General features: G+C 51.0%; 1 protein-coding gene and 1 long non-coding RNA gene across 11 annotated transcripts in view; both read right to left on the bottom strand.

The window, feature by feature from the left end:
* The window catches only part of LOC142929378 (uncharacterized), a 205,530-nt gene that overhangs the window by 19,191 nt on the left and 163,051 nt on the right, over positions 1 to 23,288 (bottom strand). The gene's annotated exons all lie outside the window — the stretch shown is intronic.
* Positions 1 to 23,288, bottom strand: part of LOC116947403 (protein bicaudal D homolog 2) — a 55,826-nt gene that overhangs the window by 12,967 nt on the left and 19,571 nt on the right. For 6 of the 10 annotated variants that reach the window (XM_076070669.1, XM_076070670.1, XM_076070673.1 and 3 more), the window contains exons 2-12: positions 20,326 to 20,538; positions 19,478 to 19,630; positions 18,477 to 18,974; positions 10,853 to 11,030; positions 10,344 to 10,483; positions 9,229 to 9,387; positions 7,477 to 7,794; positions 6,333 to 6,537; positions 5,791 to 6,050; positions 4,773 to 4,924; positions 2,082 to 2,292 (exon numbers count right to left, since the gene is read on the bottom strand). In XM_076070669.1, the coding sequence (XP_075926784.1) occupies positions 2,082 to 2,292; positions 4,773 to 4,924; positions 5,791 to 6,050; positions 6,333 to 6,537; positions 7,477 to 7,794; positions 9,229 to 9,387; positions 10,344 to 10,483; positions 10,853 to 11,030; positions 18,477 to 18,974; positions 19,478 to 19,630; positions 20,326 to 20,538 (2,487 nt within the window). Of the gene's footprint in view, positions 1 to 2,081; positions 2,293 to 2,326; positions 3,074 to 4,772; positions 4,925 to 5,790; positions 6,051 to 6,332; positions 6,538 to 7,476; positions 7,795 to 9,228; positions 9,388 to 10,343; positions 10,484 to 10,852; positions 11,031 to 18,476; positions 18,975 to 19,477; positions 19,631 to 20,325; positions 20,539 to 23,288 lie in introns of those variants that run through there. The other 4 variants (XM_076070671.1, XM_076070676.1, XM_076070677.1 and 1 more) reach the window with 4 other exon arrangements.

Here is a 23,288-nt window from a genome sequence, read left to right as displayed (position 1 = left end):
CTACGTAGAGTCCATTAAGAGACGGGCGATTAGATGCCGACGCGAGGTGGCGCTCACCCAACGCGACAGCACAACGCGGCGGGGCGGGTAGGGGGGGGAGACAACAGCTGCATTGTGGGGGGAAAGGGGGAGCGCCAGTGGGAGGAGGGGGTGACCTGTGGGACCTCTCTCCTCTCCCCACCCACTCCCTGGGGCAGTGGCCAGAAGGACGGATTGCCACATGGGGCCTGCGTCTGCAGTGTTTGTCGCTGAAGCGTGCCGGAATTCTTGCCACGCTGCACGGCAATGCACAAAGAGATTGCGGGGAAAATTATGTTGCTGCTTGCTTACACCACCCCACCAATCAGGCAGCCAATCAATAGCCTAGCCAACTAATAACACAGCCAATCATTTATGCAAATTTTTCAACCAGTAACCCAACCACCCACTCCACCCAGCCAATCAGACAGCCAACTAATAACACAGCCAATAACGAAGTTAATCATTCAGCCACCAATCCAGTTCCCCACCCAGCCAATAACCCTGACGACACAATTGCCCAGCCAATTGGTAACCCAAACACAGAGCTAAACATTCAGCCACCAACCCAGCCACCTATCCAATCAATAACGCAGTTAATCACCCAAACAGCCAGTTAACCAATCCAGACACGCATTCAGCCTTCCACCCAGCCAATCGATTATCTAACCATTCACCTAGCTTATCGCTTAGCTACCTGAGCAGCAGTCACTCACCCCCTCAGATCCTCACCAGCCAACCCCCCCATCGATTGTACTACACAACCACTAAAACACATGAGCAACCTGCCCACCCACCCAGCCATTCACCCAACCAGCCAGTCTCCCACTCACTCGGCCACTTATTACTCTGGCTGCCTGCTATCTCTCTCAGCTGATCCCAGCCTGTCTTCTGTTTCTCCCCTCTGAGCTGGACTCCACTCCATCGTTAACTCAACCTCCACAAAGAGGACACCTAATAACGCGGAGGCAGATGAGGGGGTTGGGGCGGGGGGAGGAGGGAGTGGGCACGGAGGAGGGGGGCGGTTGCAACTCCGCATCACGCGGGCCAAATTTAGACTCGGCGTGCGGAAAAGGCTGGGTCAGCATGGTTAAAATTCCCCCATGTGAAACGCCGCCACTGCAAAAGCCACTCGCCGCTGCTGAAACACGCTGGCGCGCCAGTGGAGTGTGCCGCCTAGGTTAAAAGCGGCCGCCGAGCGGCGGCGTCACTGCATTAATTTGGTTAGAAATCGCGGTCGGTGCGGGCCACGAGGAGGGTTAAGTGGAAGCGATCGCGCGTTAACAGGGTGAGTGAGTCGCTCGCTGTGTGGCCGGCTCGCGATCCCAGATCATCGACGACAGAGGCAATCATTAAATTGTCCAAATAATTCATCGGCCAAGCGGCCTCCGGCCTCCTCACCCTTCCACCCTTGTGCCGGTGACTGCAGAATGCCAAAGTCCGTTAAGGCACAACTTAATCGTCTTTTTCCGGTAATTTAAATTTCAACACTATGAAACTGCAAAAAATACAATGGAATACAACTGTGCAGTTGTCGTAAAAAAAAGGCGTTAATTTCAAGTTATTTCTCAAAAAGTACTCCCCTGCGGCCTTGGGGATGCATTAAGAGTAGAACTTACGTACGTGGAACTTCTGCAGGGTGTTTGTGGTTCGGGGAAGAAAGGCACAGTCCGCGAGGTGACCTTCAAACGTTTTACTTAACAAACATGGCGGGTGCGAGCACATTGGTCACCCGCGCGACCCGCACACTCTGACGCGCCACAATATATTCGCCGCCACTCTATGTACACTTCACCGAAAAGGCAAAATAAAAGGACGTAAACTAAAATAAATAAAACTCAAGAGTTCTCCACTTTCGTATTGTTTCGTGCGTTTTTTCCTTCGTTGGGCCTTGACTGGGCCGGCGGCCGTCCTCTGCCACCAGCCGTCGCCGCTTGCACCGCTCCGCCCTCAGCCGCCGCCATCGCGGCCACCACCGCTGCCCCGTCGATGGCCGACGCGTCAAACATGGCCTGCACGGCGGCGGTGACACCGTCGGCCGTGGCGCCGTGCCTCTGACTTACTTTGGGGTTGGGGGCCTTGGCGCGCACGCCGGCGCGCGGCTTCCCGCGCCGTGTCTGCTCGTGGTCAAACTCGAGGTCCTCGAGGCGCTGCGTGAGCGCCAGCTTCTGCTGGATCGCCGCGCGCAGCAGCGAGTTCAGGGTCTTCTTCTCATCCTCGGCGGCCGCCAGCTGCCGCTGCATCTCGTCCAGCTGCGACACGTACTCGTCGCACCTGTCGTCACGCCGTGGGGGTGAAGGCGGGAGTCGGAGGGGGGGGGGGGATAGGGAGGTCGGGGGGGCGGGTGCAGGCAGGCAAGCAAGCGGGTGGTCGGGCGTACGCGCACGCGTACACAAACGCACGTACACGCACGCGCGCACACACGCACGCGCACAGACACACGCACACGCGAGCATGTGAGCAAGCGAAGCGCAAGCGCGCGTTCGAGATGATCGGAGACCCGGGCGGGATGGGGGGGCGACACGCGGACCTACGCGCGCTCGCCGCAAGCTCGCGGAAGATGGGATGCTCGCGAAAAACGTGCGCGGGGGCGGCGCGGGTGGCAGTGGGTGGAGTGTGCACGCGCAGGCCACACGCACCACATGGAGAAACAATGCAGGCTCGAGTTATTCCGACAGGCACCGACAGCGGGCGTGGTCGGAGGTCCCAAGCTAACTCACCGGGCCCGCCCAGCGTTTCTGCCAAGCGTCAAACAGGCACGCTACCATGATGGACAACGGCACAACGCCTGCAGCTTTGCGCTGCTGTGATCACGCATCGTAGTTCCCCCCCGAGTTAAATAGCCGTGAAACTGTATAAATGGGATCATCCGTGTAAAAAAATCTAATTATATAAGAGCCGTATACCAAATTCTCGGCGTGTATCGTCCATCCATGGATAAAAGAAGATTCTTACGTTCATGATACAATGCATCGAGTCGTGCACGTGAAAACATATTTACAATTTGTAAAAACTGTATGCGAATGATAAAAATGAAGCAAAAAAATTAAAACTACTAATGAGAAAGGAAAAAGAAAGCAGGAGATGCAACAACACAAACGAGACGATAAAAATGAGACAAAAAGGGACTCGCATTTCGAATCCAATTGCGACACCCAAATCGTGACAATTCACCGCATAGCGAGGTGCACAAAATGTAACCGGACCATGCAACAGCAGACGCAGCAGCAGCACACAGATACCTGCAGCCCAACTTCAACCGAATAAGCCAACTACGTCCGATTAAGGCTCAACACACCCTCTCTTCCAAGACATGCCAAGTCAACAACAGCGGCTGTCACCGTGGAACGGGTGGCTCAAGATCCAGAAACATAGCTAAGGGGGCCAACCAACAAAGAGGAGTGGAAAGACTCGCGGTCAATTTAAAACTTTGCCAAGGACGGTGTTAATGGTGCTTTGAAAGCCATGGCCAGCAGCCTGTCAGGTGCATTCAAGCATATGCTGGTCCCCGGCCATAGGAATGCAGAATTTCCGCCACCTGACCTATAGCCACTAAATGAAGACGTGCGACACTTCCTGACGCTCGCTTTTGCAGGGAGACTCGTTGAGTTTTGACTCTCGGTTCACGTGTAACGTCCATGGGTCAAAACAAGATCGTCACCATTACATACAGCCTCTTTGTCAATCGACTGCTGGATTAAGTGCAGAGACCGCTCCATTAAGTGCAGAGACCGCTCCAAGGAGATGCCGGTAAAGGAAACGGCCATGCCACAAGGGCCAAGGGAGCAATGGACTAACAGAAAGAAGCTCAGGGACACCCACAAAGGGTGGCATCGCCCCACACTCCTTCAAACATTCTTAGCTTTGAAGTCAAGTAAATATATTGGCAGGGACACCATGAGCGGTTGCTTTTAAGTGACATTAGGATGTATACCGACGCTCGCCAAAGGAATATAGAATTTCCACAGCTGGTTTCGCGGTCACTGAGAGAGAAGCAGCGAATCACGGTCACACCGTGGCTCTTCATTCCAAGTGAACAAAACTGTTGGCAGGGAACTGTCAGCGGTTCCATTTAACAGCCATGGCCAGCTGGTCGCCAGGCGCATTAGGGCTCCGAGACACGCGGCGCGGTGGCAGGAGTAACGGCCGGGAGGGCGGGGGGGGGAGCCGACGGCGTGATCGATGTCCTCTCCCGCTCTGGCTGTCATCTCGCAGAAGCTTGGACCAACCAGAAGGTTTCAGGACTTCAGTTGAACGCAAATCTAAATTGTCTTAAAAAAATTTATTTGTGTTTTTTCGCCAAGATTGTTCTCCATCGTGCCATTGGCGACATGGCACGAGACGATGAATCCATTCGGATCCCTCGCACAGAGGTGCGGAGAACCGGTCCGTGGAAGAAGATAAAATGGAACTGCTTCAGAAATCGCTTCAAGTGACCCCACCAGCCACACTGGGGAGCAGCACTCTTTCACCGCGTCCCAGAGCAATTCCATGAATTTTCACGATTCAACTCAATAATTAATTACGAAAGAAAGCAGATGGGTATGGATAGGGTTTTGGATAGAATTGATTCAGAGCCACAGATCGGCTGCAGTGCTAGCTTCAGGGCTCCAGTCAAAGTGTTTGGCTCTACAGCGCTGAGCGGCGGCCGAGACAGGCCGGGCCAGTCAGCATAAATAAGGGCAGGGAAAGGGCGGGACCGGGTGGAGAGGGAAGGTGCGAGGGCAGGGAAGGGCAACTCTGTGTGAGGGTACCTCGTGGCGAACATGGCGCGTAACGAGGAGAAGGTGGCGGCGTCCTCCTTGAGTGCCTTCAGCTCGTTGCGCAGCTTCATCATCGTCTCCGTCACCATCGACTTCTCGTTGTCGTACTTGCTCTTCAGGTTCGCCAGCGCCACCTCTGCCGTCTGCTCGGTGGCGACAACCACCAATACGGTTAACGACAACCGGGACGTACAGCCGATTCACCAAACAGATATTGTAATAGACTACGTTTTCGTTGTTGTCAATTACTTTTAAAAGGTGGCCACCCGGACATCCGGTTTTATATATATATATTTTTTATACGTGACTTTACCGAAAAAAACAAAGAGTAATTCTTGCAGTCACGAAAACTTCGAATCAAGTCTTGGGTAATCATGTTATCTGTGATCTGATTGGAAGCATTATTTCTGGTTGTCCGCATGTAAAAGCAGGGATCAGAGGAGCCTCCATTTTGGGTATATTATAATTGTTCTTTTATTTTTAGAACGAATGCTGGCCATGATCGTTGGCAACAATTGCCTGAGTTTATTATAGCCTTGAGGGGGTGGGTGATCAGGGTGACCGACAACCAGGTCGCAAAGCTGAAAGAGGGTGATTAAAAGTTATAAGTACGGACAACTGTACAGTTTTTACCAAAATTCGCGGATGCGTCACAAAGCGCGGTTACAATGGGCGAAACATAGACACACGCACATCATGCAACGGATGAGAAATGGACAAACGGACAGGATTATTACCAGATGATAATTTTTAAGTGGTGATAAATACTTTGCTCAGTCAGCATGCTTTTAATGCTCAGGCCTGGCTGCCGACTCCACCATTAAGGAAATATGCTCTCAGCCACGACATAATTTATCTCATGACATTGTCCCTGCAGTGCCACTCACACACCCAGCAAGAGTCACCACCAGCACCTGGCCAACCACAACCACCCAACCAACCAACCAACAAACCACCACCAACACTACCTGGGCAACCACCAGCAACAACAAATGTTTGGCGAGCCCACCTGCTTGTTGGCCTTGAGCACGGTTCGCAGAGTGGCGATCTGCTCGCGCTTGGTACTCAGCAGCGACTTAAGCTTGAGCATCTCCTCGACTAGGGCCTCCTTGTCGCGGTCGCACGTGGGCGCCAGCTCGTGCGCGGCGGCGCGCTGCAGGCTCAGCTCGGCGGCGCGCTCCACGGCGCGCTGCAGGTGCCGCAGCTGGTCGCGGATCATCCCCACCAGGCTGTCCACCGTCATGGCCTCCCGTCGCAGGGGCTCCACGCCTGCGGAAACGCAAGCGCGTTCGGCGCGGGCGCGCTCGTATAAGAAACGCCGGCGCCGGTGGCGGGAGGACAATGACGACGAGGAGGCAGAGGTTTGATTGGTGAACCGCTGTGTGGCAATACGAGTTGGTGGAAGGGGAAGCACAGTGAGGGCGAGGAAGTGAAGGGGCGAGGAAGAGGCCTTGGAGGTCGTTAGGATGAAGATGAGCGGGGTGAAGCCGGAGGCATCGGAGGAGGTGGTGAGCGTCAGGTGAGTGGTGACATGAGTTTGCCGCGACTCACCAGGCCCATCGGCGATCGTCTCCGACACGGGGCAGCACGGCGTGGCGATGGTTGCGGCAGCAGCGGCGGCCGGCGCTGTGCTGCCCTTTCCTCCTTCCCTGCCACCCGACGGTGCGGCCGCAGTTGGCTCCGAGCCACCACTTCCTCCCTCGTGCGGCTTCACCGCTTTGTGAGGCAGCAGCGGTGAGCACTTGCCGTCGGCGGCCTGGCAGGGGGCGGGAGGGCATAGCGGAGATGTCGCACACGCGCAATCAGCGGTGGTCCCTGGTGCGGCAACTGCTGTTGGAAATTTAAAGCATGGGGTCAATCGCTCGTTGAGACGGTGCGGCGCCAATTCCCCCAGTTAAAGCTCGCTTAGTGGGAGGATGCTCATTATCCTCTGCCCTACCCCGCAATGCTCAGATCTTGGAGCCTTCATCCAGCAGTGGATGGGTAAGTACCTGTTATTTATTCAGCTTGAGTTACCATCACAACTACAGTGACAGATGTGGCAGCTTCTGTAGTGCAGTTCATTGCGGTAATGTCCCAATCTGTCAAAATCTACTTGCGTTTTATCATTATTGTTACTGGATGGGCTTAAATCACAACCAGCTGAATGGTGAGGTTGAAGGCCGGGCAGGGTGGTGGGAGGGAGAGCTGCCAGTGCGGTGGCTCCACCGACACTCTCATCGTGCTAGGCCACGTGTCAGAGACGGACACATTTCTTTGAAACAATCCCGCTCATGTGTACGCGAATGGCTCTCTACAGCGTCCTGAAATACTCCGGTATTCAAAGGAACGAGATTCTCCTACTACACTACTATCCCCATCAGCCTACACGCCCATCTGCACTGACATTTTACATAAGATTGGAAATCACAAGTTAAAAAAAAAACAGTTTCCAATTTTTCAGTTATGTCCTGCACTTCCAGTAAACAAACCCAATGCATAAACAGCACGAGAAGAAAGGCAAGCCAAGAGAGATGTAGGCAGTGATACACACACACGCAGAAAGCGAGTGCAGGGCCGGACACTGCGTGGCCCGTGAGTGAGCGACTAAGCGAGTGAGTGCGCGAGCGAGTGAGCGAGTGACGTGCAGGTGCGTGCGTGCGTGCGGGGGGGTGGGAGGGGAGTTAGTCAGTGCCGTGTTGTGCGTTACGCGTGCCAGCTCGGGAGCGGCTCCTGTGGCCCCGGACTGGCTCTGAAGTCTACGGAGGTGTTGGATTGCTAAGAGCATGCGTGTTATGCGTGCCATCTTGGTGGCGGTCGCCGCCGCCGCCGATCCGCTGCCGGCGCCGCCGCCGCCGCCGCCGCGCGAGCCGCGGCTCTGCCGGTGGAAGTCGAGCGTGACACGGTTGGGCGTCTCGTTGTTGCACATGCACACGTGGTGGTAGAGCGTCGCCAGCTCCTCGCTGAGCGACAGCAGTTCCTCCTGTGCCACATTAAGGCCGCCCTGGCTCTCCGTCGCTGTCTTGGTCGCGCGCTGGCAGCACAACAGCGAGGAGGGGGGGGAGGAGGGGACGGAGGAGAGGAGGGGAGGCAGAGGTAATGAGGTTTATTTGGAGGATCGGTACATTGGGACTCACAGTAAGGCGGTGCGCACTTCATTTGTGTAGACATAAAGAGACGCAGATACATATGGCATACACAAAGACAAAAAAACCCCCATATAGGCTTCACAGAATTTTGGGGCAAGTGCTGTTACGTACACCTAAGGCTGGCAGGGCACACGAGGAGATGGGTGGTCAGCACCACGCCAAACTGCCTTTGGTTCTCAAGTGGCGATGTTTACACACTGCATCAGGTACTAATTTGACCTACGGGAGGCCCAGGATCGATTCAGATAATCGTCACTGGTGTTGGCCATGAGCAGGAATCGAACTCGGGTAACTGGGTTCGTAATGTAGCAAGCTACTCACAACTACAATGCTGCTCCACAGAGACACAGAGACATACACAGACAAATATATACACACACTCACACGACCACCACCACCCATTCTGCAGAGACACAATAACCTCTGGGTCCGTTCCATCTCTCGACTTGATGGTTCTCGACTTAAAAAATTCATGGACCTGTGTTCGACCAGGAAGGTTTTGTACCCACACTCCCGCTCCCTTAGGAGAGATTAAAATAAATTAAATAATTTAAATACCGCCGGGGTGGGGTGGGGGGAATAAAAATCACAGCGGGTGCCCAGACCTGCAATCCGAGCTCTCACCTGGCAAGAGGGCTCGGCTCGTTTTATTCGTAACCTTGTGCAGGGAAATCCAGTCGATCGCGTCGCTAAAGCGGCGCCTAGAATTGCCGTCTCTTATATGCAGGCCGTAACAACAAATATTATTATTCATAACTAGTTTATTTTGCGTAAGACAGTGTAGGTATAATGCCAATCACACCAAATCAACCAGCATTCAACGCAAATTATTAATATTTCTTAACCTGCACAACTGTCCTTTTGATGTCATGGAACCTACTTCAGGACCCAGATCAGCAAGCTTTTTCACTCAAGGAGAGCTGAGATTTAGTTAAGAGCTGATGATGTTGGATGCAATCTCCTGCGAAAACCTCGTAGATAAATTGTCCAAAAATGTGCCTGTTTTTCAACATTCCTCTATTTTGTTGAAAAACCACAACAACTGCCATATTTACCTATTTATTTTTTTGTTTTCTCCCCCAGCGAGTTTCGTGTTACCTGATGAGTCGAGTCATCGCATCGACGATCATCAAAAGAGATGCCAATGCCTCTCTACAACTCCTTGTGAGGTTGCCCCCCCCCCCCCCCCACGCGGAGGGGGACACATCCGAGGACACCGTGCCAAACAAACGACACAAGGCGCAACCCCAGAACGCCGTCGCACTGCGAAAACATAAGCGGGTAGGGCTTGCGTATCCGGGCCGTGTCGCGGCCGCTACCTTGAGCTCCTTCTCCAGGGCGGAGATCTTCTCTCCGCTCGCTCGGTTTGCCTCCTTAAGCGACGTCGTCTGCTCGCTCAGCAGCTCCAGCTCCGCCTCGAACTTGGCCTTGTCCTCGACGCAGCGCTCCTTAACCTCCGTGCACTGCTCTCTCGTCACCTTTGTCGTCGCCATCGGCGGCGGCACACAAAGACGAAAGGTAAGGGTGCAGTCTTGCAATTGCTTGATCACGCCACTGTTGGCAGAAGAGCCCCCAACTAGACGTGCATTGATTAATAATAATAACCTCTATTTTATAAAGTGCCTTTCATATCGAAATATCTCCAAGCGCTGTACGTAAAAATAAAAACTACACTCACAAGTATAGATAGAATCTAAGCGAAATAGAAAGCTGATAATAACAATATCAACGACAATTCCACTCGAAATGCCAATAAAATGAAGAACACTCTATGATAAAGGCGAATAATGACAAAACAGGAAAAGCCAATGCATAAAAATTAGCATGACCAGTAATGCCTCCTTACACCGCAGGACCGACGCTGGCCGTTATGCCCCATCGGGGGTCATGGTGGTGGAATCCAAGCCCCACGAGAGGGCAATTGGTCTACACTTCCATGCTGGCCAAACGTTCTTAGAAGAGGTGGGATTACCCACACTTCACCCCACCACAAGCGGCCTTCTGGTCAACTAACTGTGGTTGTATGCTCATAGTTGGATGGGGGGGGGCGCATTTAAAAAATTAGCCCATAGCTTCAACTGCCGCGCCGGGAGATCCAATTGAACCGGCGACCTACGGATTGCGGGTCCAGTGAGGTGACCGTTAACACCACAGCACCATCCCAGATGGCAGAAAAAAATCACACTAAATTGGTTCTGCACTTAATTTGGTTATTATCAAGTGACAAACATTGTTCTCAAGGATAGAGCGGTTGGATATATGCTACCCTCTACTAAGTGGACCAGATGCCACTTGAACAGATCTCAGAAGGAGTTCTGTGACATCACCTTGATGGTTAATTCCAACTGCAAATTTCTTGTTCAATAAGATGCCAGTAGCACAATTGACATATAAACAGTGGCAAAAAACCACAAAGCCTAACTGACCGACTCACCTTGAGCTCACTGCGCAGGTCGCTGACCTCCATAACCGCAACCTGGTACTTGCACTCCAGGATCTCTGGCCCGTTAATGTCCACCTCGTAGTATCCATCGCCTTCCTCCACGGCTCCATCCCGCTCGTCCTTGGTGGCTCCTGCGACAGCGTTCGAAAGGCACACGGCAGCCCAGTGATGAGTGCGAATGCAGCGATGGAATTTGCTGCGTGTCTTAAAAGCAGGGATTTTGTAAGTTCAGTATGGTATGAAAACGAAAACTGTCAATGTGATTTCCTGCTCAAATGAGCATCAAGACAAGGTGGTGCTGATCTCTTGCTTACAGAACTGAGCCGGCAGTGTTCGATTACATGACTCCAAGTCATGTCAAGTTGATTTTGTTTAACCGGGTGAGAACTCAAAAGACAAGGATGAGTCTCAAGAGTGTCGCCGACAGCAAGATCGAGATGAAACTGGGTGATCGAGTGAGCGATTAAGTGATGGAGCTGGCGATCATTGCGTGACCGTACCAGATTGCGACGGCTCACGCCCACGCTGCGCCCGTGCCTGCAGCTGCTTCATGGTGCCCAAGTGCTCGGAGAGGCGCGCGATGCGCTCGCGCTGCTCTGACAGCGCCCCCTTCATGTGGTCCAGCTGCCGCTGCGCTTCCTGCAACGTGACGAGCAGCGCCGCCTTCTCCCGCTCCACCTGCCGCGAGCACGCACATGCGCGCACACACACGAGCCATCATCCACTGAACGACTTTATCAGCTGATCCACTGAAGCAGGAGTGGCGAACCTATCCCTTACCGAAGGAGGACTTTCAAATACCATTGGTGGGCAACCACACGTTAATGCGCACAGCTCAGCCACTGACGTGACTGCGAGAGGCCGCATGGAGCGACAGAAGTGATGAAGGCCGCTATAATTAGAAACGCAGTGTTGTTTCCAGGTTCAAACATTTCACCCTCCAGTATCTGATTAGTGCTACCAAGATGCTTGCATGGACGGATGAATATCTTTTGTGGGTCCGTTTTGAATTGGTCGGTCCCATGTGGTTGGAGGTCATATAAAATTAAGTAGTGGTTCGGATAAGTCCTACGGGCAAGTATGTTTTCCCACCCGCGCATGAGAGATAGCAGTCAAACAAACTAATGCTTGTTTTTTTCTATTGACATTTTGGTGACCCAGGCCACTGTTGGCCACTCTTGCAAAATGAGACTCATCCTAGTCTCTTGAGTTCTCACCTGGCTAACCAAAATCAACTTGAAAATTTAAACAAACCAACATGATATTGAAGAATCACTCGTAATGAAAAGGAAAGGAATATAAAGTGGTATATTCTGGGGGGTGCCATCATAGCACTCGAACGATGTCCTGGTGGTGGTGGAACCAAGAGGATGAATGAATACAACATGATGTGGCCTTCGCAATGTAGTAACTATCGCAGAAATATCATGTTCTTTTGTGTGTGTGTGATTCTGCATTGGCAGTGGTGCATAAGCACGAACAACAAAAAAACCTGGCACATTCGTCAATAACTCAGCAGACTTCAAATGAAAACATATTTACAAGATGCGACATTCCAGGCAATGGCCCTTTGTCATAGCACATAGAAGACCATTGGCTCTGACGGGCGTGTGCTTGGGTTCTTGTGAAAAACATCAGCCACTTGCAATGCTTAAAAAACTGCAGGGACACGGCACTGGCCATCAGGCACCAGGCACTTGCCTACAGGCACGACCAATTAATCAGTCTTTTATTTTACGTGCCAATATCACCCCTACTAAAGGGAGCGTCAGTGCCCATTACAGCACAATGGGAACGGTACGGGGGGCATTGAGCAACCGGAATGAAACCTGTCACGACCTCAGCAGCTAACACCGACTGTGCAAAGTAAATTACTGCCACGCGCCAAATAAAGTGCAACCGTGCGCAACGAGTTGCATAAGAAAGGTAAGTAGTAAATAAAACAATTAAGTAAAGAAGCAGTTCGTTTTATTTTAGATTTTATGGGCAGGAAAGTGTGAAAAGATATCTCTTGCATGGACAATGGAACCGAGAGACACTCTGCGCGTTTCGGATGTCTGGTGGCAGTGGGCGTGTTCCAAATCTCTGGGGCTGCGCTCGACAAAGCCGCCCCCCAGCGTCGGGTGAAAAATCGTGAGCTGGGCAAGTCTTGCCCTTCCAGTTGAACAGATTGTATTGTATGTGCCCGATGATGGGAGATGCCATTTTTCAGGTAGATAGGGGCCAAACTATGCAGTGCTTTGTAGGTTCGGAGAGCAACCTTGAATTTTGATGCAGAAGTCGACCGGTAGCCAGTGCAAGCTGCAGAGTTTAGGCGCAATATGTTCAAAACGGCACTAGGTACTTGCCGGCATGCACCAAACACTTGAATTGGATGTGGAAGTCGACCGGTAGTCGGTGCAAGCTGCAGAGGGTAGGCGTATAATGTGTTCAAAATGGCACTAGGTACTTGCCAACATGCACTAAACAATGGCCTACAGAAACTAGGAAAAGTTATGTTCTTATCCTTTTGTGGTAAAAACATCTTCAAAATCATATTTCATTGCACCGGTTACTACCGCAGGCGTGCTATTGCAGCCATGTTTGAGTGTCGCTCCTATGAATTTCAGTTATTTATTAACGCAGCCCAGGCGCTGCCGATTCCAGGTTTTTTTTCATGCCGTCAAATCTCCGAAGAAACGCAGACTACCTTTCTCTTTTATCTTATATTTGTATCGTTTTCAACACGGCACTTGAGAACCCAGTTTAATCAACATTGGTCGCCCCCAACCTCAAAACCCACGATCTCAGCGGTGCCAGCCCAGCATTCTGACCCTTGAAGCCACCCGGCCACCTCTCCCCTCTGAAGCACCCCCCCCTTAACAGACAGGCATGCTAGCTCCTCGTTCATTTTTAATTAAAATAAACAAAAATACTTCCTGTCCTCCCTTTAGACGGCAGCGAACGATCTCGATGGAGGAATTCGGCCGTGACCCATGCGACAGTCGGGAGATCGTTCGCCCTCTCGGCAGAACGCTGTAACCGCCGCCGAGCCGGCGCTGCCTTCAATCGCCGCCTTTCCACAGCCGCGCTAGGCGGGGCTGCAGGGGTCACTGCCGACAGAATAAATCCTCATTGCCCTGCTCATTAAACCCTACATGCGGGCCACTGCACGGGGGTAGGAGCGTATGCCGTGCGCCGAGACGGTTGATCCAGAGCGGCCAATTTAGATTTTATGCAGCACATCGCAATTCCTCTCCTTCCGTGTGGCAGGTTGATTGGCAAGGGTTCTATGTCTATGTTGGTCGTGAGCCCGTTGAGGGCTACGGGAGCGGTATTGCGAACGTCTGAGATTCCACCAGAGAATGGGCCGAGCGTCGGGCGCTTTTGCACGATGTGCCCTGTGGTTTTTGGCTGCGCCGTTTCTCATCTTCTGGTCGTCTGTGAAAAAGAGCTTAATAGCTCATCGCTATAGATGCCTGTCATCCAGCGATTTTAGGGCGAAGGTCGATGGATCACACAGAGATTGTGAAAGTCCAAAACCAGCTGGAGCTGTGATATGGTGGAAAGGGGACGACAGTACAGGAAGCGGGTTCGGGAACCCATCCCTGCGGACCTTTGAGGGTGATCCCCTCGTACACACGGTAAGTTTTCTCTGGGTAGTCTGGTTTCCTCCCACATGCAGCAAAACACCCATTGAAGAGCAATCGATCAAACATTTTGAAGCAGGAATCTTCCTGAAAATCTTGAAATGCACCAAGGCCTTCCTGAATAAACAAATAAACCGACTGGCATAAATGTGCCTTATAAACACGAACAGAATGAAACTGGAGGATTCCCATGCAAGGGGGAGGGAGTGGCAAATCATTGCAGTCCTTTAACAGAGGTTACAATCTCTGGACAGTGTGAATGCACTCAAAAGCACTCAACAGACTCGACACAGGGATCTACATTTTTCATGAGCGGCGACGCCAATACCACCGCAAATACGAAACGCCATCAGTGCAATCGCATTGCAGATTATCTAAGCACAGCTGTTTGGGGATTGCGCATCCTCTAAATCCGTGATCACACGTAACACATAAAAAAGTCATTAAGAGAGACCGACTTCCTGCTCAAATGAGCACTTGGGCATTGGTGCTCATCATCCGTTTACAGCCCTAAAGAAGCCAGTTGTGAAAATTCCACATTCCTATGGAAGGGGTGAGTTGAAACTAAACTTTTTATTTTACTAGGTAAGGCCCACTGAGCTATATAGCTCTTTTTCAGAAGCGACCTGGCCACAAATGATAGCTCAACGAAGTGGCTTAGCATGTGGAAATTAATTGCAGCCAACTACTCTAAATGCATGATTCTAAATGTGAATTGAAAAACCGGAGGACCCGGAGAATAATCCACACCACAAGAGGGAGAACAGGCTAATTCCAAATATACAGCGTCAGGGTCGGGATCGAACCCACGACCTCCTGCATATCAGGCGAGGTAATTAACATCGAGGTATCCCCTATCCTCAGGACAACCACTGTTGACTTCTACGCAGAGCGGAACTCAATTCATGGACCACGAGAGGGATGATGAGCTGAATCAAAGCCACCAACCAGGATTTGAATTCACAGTCCTCCGATTGCGGGCCGCTTGCTCTACCGCTGAGCCACTTGGAATAACAACGCATGCTCTGCTTAATCATTCATAATCTCAGGAAGCGACGAGCTGGTGGGGATCGCTCACAACAAACGGTGACCATCGTGGGCTCAGCAACGGTCACGTAACAATACGAGCGGCGCTAGCGGCCGTGATAGTTTACTCAGAATGCCCCTTTGACTTTGGCTATTTATATCTGCTGTTTTATTATTCGCAAAGCAGGAGCAGCGGCAGTGCTTCAATACTGCTGCATGCTGCAATATTTACTCTGACTTTGGCACAAATAAAATAAAATCAGTTTCCACTCGTAGCGGGAAAAAATGAACGGAGTAACCGCGCTGGGTGGCGTGTTTTTCTTTTCACTCGTCAACACGTCGCACCTTTCTTCTAATGGAAATGTGTGATTCCGTGCAGTGGCCAGAAATGCCGAGCCAGCCCTGCTGAGATCCTTTGGTCTAAATTCGGATTCCAGCAGCGTCTGATTAAACCAGGTTCTCAAGTGTAGCTCTGAGTTGATGGTCTCAGCCCGATGGTAACCAATGACTGCACACAAAACAAAACCTGCTCACATTAAAGTTTGGATCAATTCCAGCTCTGTGAGAATTAAAATATCGGGTGTGACTGGTCATGTGACAAATATTACCCGAATACGCAGAGGGGGTGGGAAAATTCTACCCTTTACTGTGTTGACCAGAGGACACTTGAAGGGATTTAAAGAGGTATTTCTGTCATATCAGATTCCAACACGAATGAGAAACCTGAATAAATACTCCCCTCGCATGACCTGATGCCGGTAATACAATTGGGATAAAATCGCGGGGACAAAAAAACAATCAGATTTTGTAACTGCTGATGGCGGCGTTTTAATTCTCGTTCCCTTCCCCCGAGCGGCCGCGATCATGTCGCCGTCGCTAGATAGCCGGCTGGCCCGGACTCCGGAGGATTCCCTAGAGGGAAAGGATTTGCTGAACCGCAGCATAAATCTTGCACCTGGGACGACGGGGGTGCGACGGTCGGTAATAAATGAGGCAGGAGCAGGAGGAGCGGCCGACAGTGATTTGATCTGTGGAGGACCCGCAGCGCTGACCTGTGGTGATTATGCCTCCACCCGTAATCGATGCCCGTTCAATTACACAGACGAAACTCAAAAAGGGTAGCGCGCACACGCTTGCATCGCCATTGCCACAAAAAACACACACCGAGAAACATGAAAATTGGTATAAAAATAAATTTAAGCTATCAATCGGGATTTATATTAAAGCAAGAAGGTGCGTGAGAGGACGTCCACCGGGGAGATGGAAGAGAAGAAATTGGCTCGTGTTGCAGGCGTTTGGTGGAATGTTGCATTGCAGAATCGTGAGACGTAACAGCGGCTTGGGGAGGCCTTTATTCAAGCAACTCCTCCTCTTGTAGGGGAGTTGTTCAAGGTTAACCTGTGCTGTTCGTCTCTAAATATTCGTACTGTGAGAGAATCAGAGGTCGCTGATGAACGTTAGTGGAGTGGCAGCAACTGGCAATTCCTGTGTGAAGTGACATCACGGCTGCTCAAAGCAGTCTGAGTATTTTCAAGATGGCGTTAAACAGTGTGTGGCATGTGCTGTAGGACAACAGCGTTGTGTAATGAGGTTTCTAGTGAAATAACGTGACAAGTCATTAATTGGCCGAAAATATCTTAATATATAGAGGACTGCAGAGCTTGGGCAATTGTTGGCATTGGCTAACTGCCTGAGTACTGACTTGCAGCTTGCCTGTGGTTCCTCAACGGTTGTAAGATGTAATTTTCATGAATGAGGTCACAATAAAAAACACATTATTGTTACAAGTGAGCTGATATTTCAAGGAGGTTTGACTATACACAGACAAGAGCAGTGCTGCTCACACTACACTATAAACTTGGCCACCTGAGTTTTATTCCAGTCATGGCTAACATCAGTTGTGAGAGATATCTGAACAGGTCCTGGGCACACCCACCAACAACCTGCATTGTGGTGAAGTATGGTGTATGGTCAAAAGAACCCTCATGTTCAAAGGGGCATAGGGAGGCCTTCATCCAGAAGCAGACTGACAAAGGGCTGTATACATACTCACATATACAGTTGGTTAATCAGGAGGTCTCGAGTGGTGGTGCAAAGTACGAGCGCCCCCATTCTCTTCTAAGATGCATGTCCAGCGTGGAAGAGTAGGCCAAAACTCCTTCCACTAGAGAGGCTCAGCAGAGCTTCCAGTGGAAGCCTTTCTGCCAACAGTTGCTTCAGCAAGCGGTTGTAGGTTTGCACCAACCTCGCATATATTGTTATTACGGTGATCTAATCTCCCCTACAGTTAAGCGAGGGGAGGGTGGCACACGGGTAAACACGTGTGCATTAAAATGACGGTCACGTAGGGTGACCCCGCGCGGCCTTCTTGCAACGGAAAACACATAGCGGGGACGGCGGGGCTGCCGTGTGGAAAGGGCTTAATCCCTCCGCTTTAGCGCCGAGGCGTTCCAGAGAGTTCCACAAACAAACCCCACCGCCTCCGCAGCGGCGTCCGACGCCGAGGGGCTCACACACGACTTGCTCGACGTCAATGTCAGCACCACCCGAAACCCCAACTCTCCCTTCGATTAAAAAAATATGTTTCCCCCCCCCCACAATGTTATCCTGATCGTGCTACCCACGTCGAATAGTGAGGCAAAGAATCCGTTCTAATCTCTCGCAGGACACTGCAGTCCCGTTGTGTTGGAGAACGGCCCTCAGAAGAAGATAGAGAGCTACCTCCAAGATCCCTTCAAGTGACCTCTGGTCCACACAGTAAGAGGGTTAAACTTTCCCACTCACTGTCTGTAAGGTTTATCGCGTGACCATCAAGTCAATGTTTTTAACTTGGAGAGCTGGAATTGTGCCGAATTAAGCACAGAATCAAATTTAACGTGATGGTTCTTCTGTGCAGTCACTGGTTACCGGGCTTCAAAAATCAACTTGCTATACTCGGGAACCCAGGTCAATCACAGGCGACTGCCTGGATTCGAACCCATGGCCTCAGAATGCTAACCTTTGACCCAAGCAGCCACCTCATGTCCATATCGATAACCACAAATCAAAATGCAATCTAATAAAAAACACAGAGCTCTAATCTTGTAGAGTAGGGATTAACAACCTACAGTCCTCGATTCAATTTAATCTGGGTCCACATTATGTCTACCACTTAAAAACAGCCCAAAAATGAAATTTGTTCATCACTGCGACTACCTGCGCCACACTAATGGGGTAAGAGGGACATTTCTGACCCAGAAACAACACCGTGTTTTTAATTTTTTGCCACAACAAGAACCTCTTTCAGTGACAAAGAAGTGACTAAACTGTGTGTTGATGTGTGGCTGCCCGCCAAAGGTATCTGTAATCGGCACCGACTGAACAATTCACTGAAACAACAGCAGCGACCGCCACTGCCCTGTCGACCCACCATCACTTGATCACCGCCGCCGGCCACACCCCCTCCCCTCCCCCGTGGCCAGCCACGCACCTGCATGAGCTGCTGCTTGAGCTTCTGCACCTCGGAGATGTTGAGCTCGCTGAGCAGGTCCGACACGAGGCCCGGCGCCTTGCGGTACATCGCCTTGCCGTAGTCGCCGTTCAGCTTGTGCGACTGCCCGTTGCTGGCCAGCTCCTCGCTGCCGGCGCTGGAATCCAGAGCCGACGAGCCGTTGCTCTCGTCTCCGAGCTTGAGGCCGTCCAGCGAGATGTTGCTCAGGTGCGCCACCGCGGCGGCAACGGCGGCAGCGGCGGCGCCGGGCCCGCCGGGGGCGGCATAGAGCGACTCGCCGGTGCCGTGGCCCTTGGCGGCAAGCTCCTTGCGCAGCGCGTTCTTCTGCTCGCGCTCCGTCTTGAGCGCGTCCAGGGCTTCCTCCAGCTGGCGCTCGCCGATCTCCTTGAGACGCAAAGACTCCTCCAGCTGGCTCTGTAGGAACTCCACCTCCTCCTCCAGACGCTTTATTTCGTGCTTGACGCTCTCAAACTCCACCTGGTTGAGACGGGATGTACGGGGAGGGGGCAGGGGCGATGGGGCAGGGATGATAAATGAGGTGTGGTAGAGTCAACAGACAAAACACTGAATCCATGGGCGTTAAAAAAAATTTAACCTGTCAATTAATTAGTTTTTGTTCGATTTGGTACAATTTAAATCTTGGATACGGATTTGGTGTCCGTGTAGTGAGTAGATGGCCTCAGACCAGCCACCAATTATTTATATGCAGACCCAGACTTGTTTAGAGACCCACAGACTCACACAGCCTGAGCTGTGTGAGTCAGCCCAGTCACCATAATTTATACAGAGATCCATAGACTCGCATAGAGACTCGCATACACCAAGCTGAGATTAAACCTGGCTCTCTCAAGCAAAGTATGTTGATGGTCTGAGGCCGGTCACCACTGACACGCACAACAGACCTATAACCTTGCATAGGGGACCCGCCGCAGACTCGCAAAGCCCGAGCCAAGATCAATCCACGGCCGCGCACAGCCCACCTGGTTCTCCTTGAGCGTGGAGACCTGCTTCTGCAGCGAGATGTTCTCCTCCTCCAGCTCGGTGTAGTCCTGCAAGAGCCGCGCCTCGCGGAACTTGTACTCCTTGATCTCGTCGCGCAGGCGCGAGCGTTGCAGCTCCAGAATCTCGATGTTCTGCGCCGAGACGCAATGCGTTCATCAGCACAGGTCGTCCGTTCGTACCTTCATACTCAAGTCATCGCTTTGTTGCCCGTCAATATTTTTGATTATTTCATTTGTTCATTCGTTGGTTAATTTGTTCATTCATCCATTCATTTAAGGATTGTGGTCATTAATTTATTATATAATTCGTGTATTGATTCATTGTTATTCATGTTTTCATTGATATGTTAGTTAAATGCCCCATTCAATTGAAGTTTGCTGAGTTAATGATTTATAAATGTGCTCCATCATGCATTGAATAAGTTGTCTAATCAACAATTCCTTCGTGCAGTTATTCGTGAATTATAATACATGTGGGGCGGTTGGAGATGCCGAACACTTTGTTTTTTAATGAGACATGGTGGGGTGGGGGCTGGTGGAGGGGCTAAGGTTCTATTTGGCAAGAGTGTTTAGAGCCGGGGTTCGCTTTGCCTCGGTATAATTTGGATGAGGATTTAGTATCAGGCCAGCCTAGCTGTATTCGGCTTGGGCATATAATATGCCGAGCAAGCTCTGCTTTTTCACTTTGGAATCACCCTTTCCTTCTGACACATCGCAGGTCGGGGCTGACATTACCACAGGACAACCGTGTGGCGGGTACAAACGCGTGGTGGTCATAACGGTGCGGCGGGCGGGTGGGGGGTGGGGGCGGGCGGAGCGAGTGCTACCTCTCGCTGCTCGACGAACACGGCGGCGAGGCGCTCGTTCTCGCTCAGCGTGTTGGAGAGCGCCGCGCGGTTAGCCTTGAGCTCGGAGCTCATCTCCAGCGCCTGCGCATGGTGCGCCGCCTCGTTGGAGGCGTTCTCCCGCAGCAGGCTCTCCTCGCGGCTCTCCCCGTCCTCCGCCACGCGCCGCTGCTTCGTGCACACCTGCCCAAATGCCTACCACAAGCGGCGGTGGGGAGGAGGGAGCGGGGGGTGGTTGCGGGGCAATGGGGAAACGAGGTATTAGCGGATAAACTTTTACCGCAGTCGGGTTATTATACGTAGGCTTTCGTGACCAATATTACCATTCACAAAGGTATTTAGGATCAGATGGCAAAAGTGAAATGTGTCAGATATCTGGCAACTGCCCGATGATGCTGGTTTTAACTACCAGGGAAACTTTGATTTAAAGCTTTCTTGACTGCAGTAATTCATATTCTTAGTTCTTTCGGTAAAGTCAACGTGACTTTACCGAAAGAACTAAGAATACCAGGGAAACGTCATACTACTCAATTGTTAAATGTTATGTTGATTGCTCTCCAACAACAACACACCAGTAGTGCTGCTGAAGTAGAAATAAGAACTCACGTTTTTTCACTTGACAACACTTTGTCAATTGGCGGCATCGGGTTGAGGAGGGATTACAACGCAACATTTTACTTATGCGATCTGACAAAAAATCCATTTTGCATGACTGTAGTAGGGTTACCGCAAAATCATTTTTCACGATACAATACGAAAGGGAGTCGCCATGGTCATGTAATGGTCAAAGCCCTCTATAGTTCACTCAAGTGGAGGAGGCCCATTTATCTTTTGATCACAATATGATGGCATTTGACCAAGTCACCCAGAATGTGCCCAATCCTGTCAGGCCTCGGAAGTTAAGCTGAGTTGAGCCTGGCAAGTGCTTTGATGGGTGACCCACCACGTCCAAAATACAGATGTAGTGGGCACTGTTGGCAGTAGAGGGCCGTGCAGCAAAATCCAATGTTATTCAGCACTCCTCCCCACTTTCAAGCCACACTGACCACGATGGTGAAGTATGGTCCAATAACGCTCATGACCCATACGACGTAGGGAGGCCCCCATCCAGCAGTGAATTGAAACAAAATGGCTGTACAGGCACATGTGCCACACTCTTTCACATGGCAGATTTCTCAAGCCAACAATAACACACTCCATTGCAAATGTATCCACCGATGACCTAACCACGCAAGCATTTAAAAGTTTTACAAACTTGAAACAGCATTCGCACAGAGTCAAAGCATTCGCACTGAGTCATAGCAAGCATGAACGGCAACAACACGAATTTAGAGTGGACTTGTCGATGACTGGTACCAGCGGTGTCAAGGTCGGTATCTGTGGAGGAGCCTCGTGGAGGACGCTACAGGCCAGTTGGAGGCAGTCGGCCTCCAACAACAACGGAGGGCACAGGAGCGACGCTCACAAGAACGAGCGGTGCAACGTGTGGCTAAAGCACAGCAAGTTAGCAGGGTACAGGGCACAGCTGGTGCATCTGCCAGTCATCTCAGTCGACCTGTGCCATCTGGGTCTGCCCCGTGACCTCCTGCCAGCAAGTGTTCGTCACTTCACGTGGCCTCAAGGTGCACATAGCCTGCCACAAGCGTTGTGGTGACGTCACTGCCACTTAGTGGCGAATGGCGGTTGTTGTTGTTCAGTCTATGTATGTATGTGTGAGTCGATATATGTGTGTGTAACTCTGTGTGTTTGAAGTCGATTTGTGTGTGTAACTACATGTGTCTCTCAAGTCGATGTCTGTGTGTGAGTCCATATGTGTTTGCGTGCGTGTAACTCAGTGGGTTTCTATGTGTATGGGTCCATGTCTGTTTGTAAGCCCATGTGTGTGTCTGCCTTTTTCGCCCGGGCAACACCGGGTACTAACCGCTAGTTTAATTAATAAATGACAACACGTAGCAAAACAAGCGAGGTGGTCATTCCGCTAAAATTCCGTTGCAGTAAGGCTGCGAGGTGGAGGAGGGTGAGAGTGATGGCACAATGGTTCACACAGTCGGCGACATGAACCCGGCGATCCCGAGTTCAACTCCTAGCCAAGGCGTTTTTACACCTAACACACGCGTCGAGGCCTTTCCCCAGGTACTGCAGTATCCTCCCTGCATGCACAGCACACACTCATTGAAGTGCCAAAACATCCCAATGTAGCAAGGCCCTTTGTGAAAAAGTATTGAGACTCGGTGATGCTTTTCCTGGTCAAATAAATGGGTTTTCAAATAAATGCTGTTGGGTTTTCTCTGGGTGCTCCGGTGTCCTCCCACATGTAAACACTCATTAGTTGGTCAATAACACCTTAATATATAGAGGATCGTAGAGCTTTGGAGGGGGGAATTTGGCACCGTCTACTCCCTTCATTCTCTCTCTCTTCGAGGGTGAGCAAATACTGTTTGGAGCGTTACAAGTTATAATTATTATCGTCATTAAATGACAGTAATATTATTATCAGTAATATTATTGCCTGGGGCAGACTGGTGGCGGTGGTTATTGCATTGTGCTTTGAACCCGACATCGAAAGCTCAATTACCAGCCACAGTTAATTTGTATTCATAAACATATTTTATCTGGATAAACCCTTGAAGACAAAACATCTCCAGGGTGCCCAGTAAATCGTACATAGCAAACACGTAATGGCACAATGAACTTCTATCTAATGAGTCCTTCATGAAATATGAACTGATCCTGGGCTTCCCCCTTTCACCAAACCATACTGACCAGAAGGGGAGGCCTTGATCCAGCAGTGTAACAAATCACACCCTCATCCCCTTTATAAATATACATTTTCTCGTCTCATGTGCATTGTTTCTCACTTCTTTTGGCGTCGTTTGTACGCTTTTGGCTAGCTCGGTGACCCTACACCGTCATTTTATCCACGTATAAATTCCACAATTGGCAGA

This window comes from Petromyzon marinus, chromosome 30 (assembly GCF_048934315.1).
Source record: "Petromyzon marinus isolate PM22_M1 ecotype Great Lakes invasive population chromosome 30, UKy_Petmar_22M1.pri1.0, whole genome shotgun sequence".
In the NCBI taxonomy this organism is placed as follows: Eukaryota; Metazoa; Chordata; class Hyperoartia; order Petromyzontiformes; family Petromyzontidae; genus Petromyzon; species Petromyzon marinus.
Note: the sequence above shows the minus strand (reverse complement) of the source record. Positions and strands in the feature narration are given on the sequence as shown.